Raw genomic sequence first — 7843 nt, forward strand, 5'->3', positions numbered from 1 at the left:
TTTAAATTGAAAAAAAAAAAAATACAGTAATTACGACTTCACAATCCACAAATCCACAAAGCCAAAGCTATGCCCACAAGGCCGGAAGTGGATGCCCAAACAGGAAGTACCGCTTTTGGCCCGCAAAGCTGCGGGACGGTTCCCACCGAGGGTGAGACCGGAAGTGTGCTAGAGCTCTGAGACTTGCGTATGCATAGGTCTCGCCTAGCCGACCAATCAGAAGGGAGCGAGGCGGGCGTCGGGCGGAAGTACTGTTTACAAACAGGAAGCGTGGCGGGTTTCTGCGCACGGCGGGCGGGCCCCATGGAGGCGTACGAGCAGGTCCAGAAGGGCCCCCTGAAGCTGAAAGGTGTCGCGGAGCTCGGCGTGACGAAGCGGTGAGGCCCGGGAGCCCGCGGTCTGTCCCCGAGGGCCGACCCCGGGCTCCGGCCCCGCTTACCGGCCCCTTCTCCCCCAGGAAGAAGAAGAAGAAGGACAAAGACAAGGCCAAGCTGCTGGAGGCCATGGGGACGAGTAAGAAGAGCGAGGAGGAGAAGAGGCGCTGCCTGGACAAGCGGACGCCGGCGCAGGCGGCCTTCGAGAAGATGCAGGAGAAGCGGGTGAGGCGGGTGGCGGGACCGCGGAGGGCGGGCCAGGCCTTCCCCAACTCCCGGTGTAGCCCAGGCCTTCCCCAGCTCCCGATGTAGCCCAGGCCTTCCCCCAACTCCCGATGTAGCCCAGGCCTTCCCCCAACTCCCGGTGTAGCTCAGGCCTTCCCCCAACTCCCGGTATAGCTCAGGCCTTCCCCCAACTCCCGGTGTAACCCAGGCCTTCCCCCAACTCCCGGTGTAGTTCAGGCCTTCCCCCCAACTCCCGGTATAGCCCAGGCCTTCCTCCCAACTCCCGATGTAGCCCAGGCCTTCCCCCCAACTCCCGATGTAGCCCAGGCCTTCCCTCAACTCTCCCTGTAGCCTGGGCTTGTAGTCCTGCCTAACTTAGCCTTCCGGTGTACTGGGATGACAGGCGGGTGTCACCACTTTCCGACTGCTGTTGATAACCACGTTCGTTGCTCTTAAGTTACCACGAAGTATGTTTCCGTAACAACTTGCTTCAGAAGCTTCCAATGGGTTTTGTTGTTTGGCGGGGTGTGTGTGTGTGTGTGTGTGTGTGTGTGTGTGTGTGTCCGCGTCCGCGTCCGCACCAGGCTCTCCTGGAACTAGCTTCGGTTGGCCTTGAACTCCTGCCTCAGTTTCCTGGTTCCTGGAATGACTTTTGTGGCCCACAAGGCCATGCTAGTTATTTTGGGTGTTTTTGCTTTCTTTTGTTTTTGAGGTACCATTTGTCTATGTAGCCCAGGCTGGCCTCAAACTCACTGTAGCCAGGATGACCTTAGACTTGTAATCTTCCTGCTTGTTGGAATGACAGGTATCAACACCCTGACTGCTTTAAACATGGGTCTTAATGCCTCCTTACGTTATTCTCTTGGTATTAGAATCATGAGGAAGAGGAGAGTTCAGAGTGAGACAGAGGCTCAGCCTGCCAGGCTGTAGACGGAAAATAAGCCTGTGTTTGTGGCTTACTTTTTGCAGTGTAGGAGGATTGTACCCAGGACCCAGTGCATGCCTCAGCCGAGCCACACCCCCTCCCAGGTCCGTGGTTCTCTGAAGGCAGTCCCTCTCTCCCCAGATGAGGCTCTGAAGGTGTTTGGACTCCCTCTGAAGCAGAGAGTGCCACTAACATGTAGTGGGAAGAGGCCAGGCCCACTGCTACCCTTGTACAGAGAAAGAAGTGACTTTCTCCCGAATATCAGGCTGAGGCTCAGCACCATCAGCCTGGTGTACCTGTGCACTGGCCCTGCGCAAAGTGTGTGCATCACGTGGATCTAGTTTCTGCGTGCTGTGGGCTGGCAGAGCGCACCTGGGTCCGAGGCGCTCTCTGCTGCCTCTCAGAGGGATAGCCTGTTTCCGTTCGCTTAGAGGAGGACTGAAGTCACCCTGCAGGGGTGTGAGGAGAATTAACAAGTGACTGCTCCGTCCCTTGTCACCTGGAGGTCACAGCTGAGGCTGACATTCAACCACCAGTCAGGGTGAGCAGTTGATGCAGCCAAGGGTGATGGTAATGACAGCAGTTGGCTGAGGAGGAAGGATGGCTGGTTAGAGCCTGTCTAACAGGGACAAAGATGAAGGTGGAGATGAGGAATGGAAAAGCGATTTTGAGCCACGAGTGGTGGGCATTGTGAGTTCCAGGCCAGTCTGGGCTGCAGGATGAGACCCTTTTTCAAAAAACAAAAACCACTGGCTCTTTGGAAGACGTGGGTGTTCAGGCAGCATGTGATCCTTCCAGACACATCTACAGTGTGTTGCTACCTCAGACATCACTAATCAATCACCACATACTTTGTTATAAAATCCAGTCATAGCACTGTCCTTTTTTAAATTTTATTTATTGTTACCAGTGTATGGACTTGAATGCCACAGTATATTTGTGGAGGTCAGAGGACAACTTGTGGGAGTCTGTTCACTCCTTCCACCATGTGGGTCCCAGAATCAAACTCAGTTGTCAGTTTTGGTGACAAGCACCTTTACCCACTGACCCATCTCACAATCCACAGTCTGCTTCTTAATCTTCAACCCGAGACTCAAGCATTTGTATTCAGAGTTGGGGCCTGAGGACGAGTGGGGGATAGGACCAGGACAGACCGCAGACGGACAGACATGGGTGAAGTGGAATAGGAGGGCCGTTGAACAAGTGCTGGAGAGTCTCTGAGCCACCTGTGTTATGTGAAGATCTAACAGAAAAGGACGACTGGGTGAAGGTGTCCCACGCTTTAATCTCAGCTCTTGGGAGGCAGAGGCAGGTAGATCTCACTTGAGGCCAGCCTGGTCTACAGAGTGAGTTCCAGGACAGCCAGGGCTGTTACACAGAGAAACCCTGTCTTAAGAAAACCAAAATAAATAAACAAACAAAAAACTGAAGAGGATTGGACCTCAGGGCAAAGAGCTTGTTATTTCAAATTGCAGGTGGTTGTGATGAGAGGTGGGGGAAGGATGTGGACCAAGGTGATGAGTTTGCTAGACCCCTCCCAGCCTCCTGCCAGAAGGCCCCTTTGGGTGGAGTGGGTCAGCTGCAGACCGTGGGGGCATCAGGTGGAGGGACCCAGGCTCTGCCTTTTCTGCCCTGTTCCCAGTTCTGCAGTCTGGTCCTCAACTTCACTAAAAACAAAAACAAAAATCTCGCAGCAAAATAATATGCATTGGTGTTTTGCCTGTATTGTTATTAAGTGCACCATGTGAGTGCAGTGCACAAGGAGGCCAGAAGGCAGCAGGTCCCCTAGGTCTGGAATTACGGATGCTTCTGAGCTGCTGTGTGAGTGCTGGGAACTGAACTGGTCCTCTGGAAAACCTGCCAGTGCTTTTAACCACTGAGCATTTACTCCTGTCCCCATCTTCATCTTTCTAAAAAATTCTGTTTTGTGTGCAAGCACCTGTGCTTGTGTGCTCAAGCATGCGCCTGTGCTTGTGTGCTCAAGCATGCGCCTGTGCTTGTGTGCTCAAGCATGCGCCTGTGCTATGGTGTGTGACGATCAGAACATAACTTGGAGAAGTTGGTTCTCCCCTCCCATCTTGTGGGTCCCAGGGATTGAACTCACAAGCGCCTTTGCCCTCATCCTCATCTTTGAGATGGGGCTTCAGCCTGCCCAGTATGGGGATGCTAGGTGTGTTCCATCACACCCAGCATAGGTCCTTCTTTTCTTTTCTTTTTTTGGAAAATAACCTGTAGTCTTTGAACTTATGGGGTGTAGTCTTATAATTGATACCCATGTGCTGAGCAAACCCAGAAGGGCACCATCTCCATCTGATGAAGGGCATTGATTATGTGCTGGGACTCCTCCAGCTGGCCCACAGAGTTTCTGGGATGTGTAGTAATCCACAAGTTCTGGTCACTCCACTGTGCTGTGACACTTGGGACACACTGCCCCTTTGCTGTCTCGCTAGCCCCATCCTCTCTGTCTCCTAGCCAATAGTGTTCTCTGGTCTAGCCTATACTTGAATGGAGTCATTTTTTTAGAGTCTGCAACTGAATGAAGACATGGGCTGACTGGTTATTGTCTTGTGGCCCTCCTGGGCACCCTAACTGACAAGTTGACACAAGCTAGGGTCACCTGGGGGGAGAGTCTCAATGAGGGACTGTCCTGATTTGCACTAGGATGGGAAGACCTGCCATCCTTGCCAATCGTGGGCATCACCAATCCCTAGGTGTAAGACTTTTGAAATTTTGTTTATTTGTACAAATGTTTTGTTTGTCTGTATATATGTACACACATATGCATATGTGTGTCGTGCTGCCAAAGGAGACTGGAAAAGGGTATAGGATCCCTGACCTGGAGTTACAGAAAATTGGGAGCCACCATCTTGGTGCTGACTCTGAAAGAGCAGCAGGTACTCTTAACCACTGAGCTGAAGCTCTGTAGCCCCAGGGTTTGGGTCTTGAGCTGTGTACGAGCAGAGAAGACTGAGCACGAAGCATGCTCAGACCCATTTCTCTATGCTCTGCCTGAGTCGTGGCCCTAAGACTGCCTTCACTTCCCCTCCACGGTGGACTGTGACCTGAAACAGCAAGCCAAATAACCCTTTCTCCCCAAGTTGCTTTTTTGCCTGGGTATTCTGTCTTGGTAACAAATGAAAACTAGGACACTGAACATTCATTGGGGTCCTGTCCCCTTAGCCCCTCCTCCCTGGGGCCTCTTGCTCTGTGCTCTCCTTCGGTGGGGCGTGGTTTCTTTCCTCCCAGCCCCAGGCTTTCACCATGGCCCCAGGCAGCACAATGCCAGTGTCCAGCTTCTGCCAGGATCTGACCATGAGGAATGCAGAGGTTGCAGGGAGACTAAGCAGGCGCCCCTTCTGAGTGGGGTGGCGGGAGAGAGACAGCTGCTTTGGGTGTCTATGGACTGTGTGGGGCATGGGGACTCACCCCAGTCTTCTCTCTCTCCAGCAAATGGAAAGAATCCTGAAGAAGGCATCCAAAACCCACAAGCAGAGAGTGGAGGTGAGTCCTGCACCTGGGGGGAGCCTGAGCCATGGGGTGCCCAGAGCCCAAGCACACCCTCAGGCATGGTGCCTCCCCAGGCTCATTTGGGGTGCTGTGAGACCTGTAGTTGAGTGTGAGAGATGGGCTGGGCACAGATGGGGGCACTGCCCACCTGGTTCGCACTGATGTGGCCTGTCTTCCACAGGACTTCAACCGACACCTGGACACACTCACCGAGCACTATGACATTCCTAAAGTCAGCTGGACCAAGTAACTTTCCTCTGGTGCAAAAAACAGGCCAGGTTGGCTGTGTTGCTCCCCTCGGTGTTTTCTAGAATGTTCTACAGCTGCCTGGTGCATCTGCTGAGACCAGGTTTTCTGAAACTTGATTAAAGTCAGGCTGTACTTTCACTGGGTTTTGGTTACTTTCCTATTTGGACTGCAACATTATGGATTGACAGGCTGGGGTCATTTCTGGGTGAAGGCCATAGAAGGAGGGTACCCTTCCCACCCCATTGCAGCATCTGTCTTCACCTGCTCCACAATACCAGGACAGGATGCTCCTGCCTGTGGACCACCACAGAAGTTCCCACAGTGCTGCTCCTTTTGGGCCACCTGGACATCAGACCACACAGCCTACATCGAGCAACAGCCACCTGAAGCAAGGATGGGACACAGGTCTTCAGCACATACCCTGTCCTACAGTCCACCTGGTGGCTGCCATTGCAGACATTACTAATGAATCCAGTTCTCAATGATGGCACCTGGTGCTGTAAGCATATGGCATGTGTTATGAGCCTGCTTGCCATTGCTGGCTTAAGGACACCAAATGCCAGACAATGCCAGGGCAAAGTGCCAGCAGACCTGGTGTGGTGGGAGGGCCCTGGTGCAAATGCTGCAGAGCTTCGGCATCTGAGAGTCTAGGTGGACCACTTGGAGAACCTGTGTGCACACACTGTTGAGAAGCAGCTTCTGCTGCCATGGATATCGAAAGAATGCCAGGAATCCCTGGAGCTGACATGTAGAATAAAGCAAGTGCCAGTCATGAATTAGAGTCTGAGTATTGTCTGTGTATGCTGTCCATCCCATGAAGAGTGCACAGCACAAAACTACTCGGGGAAATTAGATGCTTTTGTTTCTTAATGGTGTGTGTGTGTGTGTGTGTGTGTGTGTGTGTGTGTGTTACAGTATGTGTTGTGTGTGCACATGTACGATGTGTAAAGGACAGCTTGAAGGATTGGCTCTCTCCTTCCACCGTGTGGATCCTGGGGGGATTGGATCTAAGTCAGGTTGTGAGACTTAGCTGTAAGTGCCTTTACCACTGAGTTATAGTCCAGGTGACACATTTATTCCACTTGTGTTCCTGCCTGAGAGAGATAGCAGGTGGGATGTACATGCCTTGTCTCAACTGTTAGGACCATTTTGGATTTGGGAATTTTTCCAGATTTGGGTAGCAGATTAATTTTGTCATATGTAATTAGATGTTGCAGTGATTGTCACAAGTTTGCATACCTTTCATTTCTATTTTATTTGTGCTTGTGCACATAGCCCAAGGTCATTTTATATGAATTTTTTCTTCCTTTGAACATAGTATACAAAATACACAATCTTTTGAAGAGTTTTGTGAGACAAAATGAGACAGTTCAGTGATATGAGATTAGTTATTTGAGGTTTTTGGTTTTTTTTGTTTGTTTGTTTTGTTTTTGGTCTATGAGGGGCAGAGGTTGAGACTGGGTCTCACTGTGCAACCCTGCTTGCCTGAAGTACTCTGTGTAGACCGGGCTGTTAGACCCCCTGCTTCTACCTCTGGAGTGCTAGGATAGAAGGCGTTCACCACCACGCCTTTTTTTTTTTAATTGTTTTACCAAGATTCTATATCCGAGGCTGCAAAACCTGCAGTCCTACCAGGAGTTTGGCAAGATGGCTCAGCAGTTAAGGTTCTTGCTGCCAAGCCTGAAGACCTCAGTCTGAGTCCCAGGATCCACATGGTAGAAGAGAACCGATTTCTACAAGTTGTCTTCTGAACTCCACATAACACACAAAGTAAATGTTAAAAAAAAATAGTGGAGGGAAATGGGCTAATATGACCAAAATATAAACTATATACATGTATGAAATTGACAAAGGATAAATTAAAAAATTTTAAACTGGGTCTTACTATGTAAACCTGGCTGACCTAGAACACACAGATCTAACTGCCTCTGCCTTCCAACTGCTGGGATTGAAGGCACACACTACCATCCCTCACTAAAACTTACTACTTTTAAAAATAAGAAGTTATATGTCTCTGTTCAGGTGTGTGTACATGAGTGCAGGTGTCCAGAGGCATCAGATCACCTGGAACTGGAGTTACAGGTAGTTGTGAGGCACATGTGGGTGTTGGGAACAGACCTCTCTGTTGGGAACCACCTCTCGGTGGTTAGGAGTGAATACTTCTCCAGTCCTAAAATTACTTTTTAAAAACTGAAAAAGGGGCAAAAAAAAAAAAAAAAAAAAAAAAAAAACCCACCAAGTAAAGGCTCCTGCTGCCAAAACTGATGACCTGTTTGATCTGTGGGATCCACATGGTGAAAGGAAAGAACTGACCCCTGCAAGTTGTCCTATGGCCTCCCTGTGTGTACAGGAACACAGACACAAAGAAAGAAAGAAAAACATGGGGGCGGGTGTTGAGGTGCTGGTTTGATCTCCTGGTCGGGGAGGGACGGTTAAGAATGACAGAATTCAAAGAAAATGGGGTAATCGGCCACACTTTACATTAGGCACAGTGGCTAAGTAACACACGTGCTAGTCGCCTGGGTTCACTGGGGCAAGCCGGGGTGGGGCAGTCATTGACAGG

General features: G+C 50.6%; 1 protein-coding gene across 1 annotated transcript; it reads left to right on the forward strand.

Moving 5' to 3' along the window:
- Window positions 1–238: 238 nt before the first annotated feature.
- On the forward strand, window positions 239–5418 carry Fam32a (family with sequence similarity 32 member A). The gene is made up of 4 exons (XM_059244336.1): window positions 239–377; window positions 458–599; window positions 4972–5025; window positions 5213–5418. Exons 1-4 carry the CDS (start codon window positions 304–306, stop codon window positions 5279–5281), a joined length of 339 nt encoding a protein of 112 aa, XP_059100319.1. The 5' UTR covers window positions 239–303; the 3' UTR covers window positions 5282–5418.
- The last annotated feature ends 2425 nt before the right edge of the window (window positions 5419–7843 follow it).

Source organism: Peromyscus eremicus, chromosome 17 (genome assembly GCF_949786415.1).
Source record: "Peromyscus eremicus chromosome 17, PerEre_H2_v1, whole genome shotgun sequence".
Classification (NCBI taxonomy): domain Eukaryota; kingdom Metazoa; phylum Chordata; class Mammalia; order Rodentia; family Cricetidae; genus Peromyscus; species Peromyscus eremicus.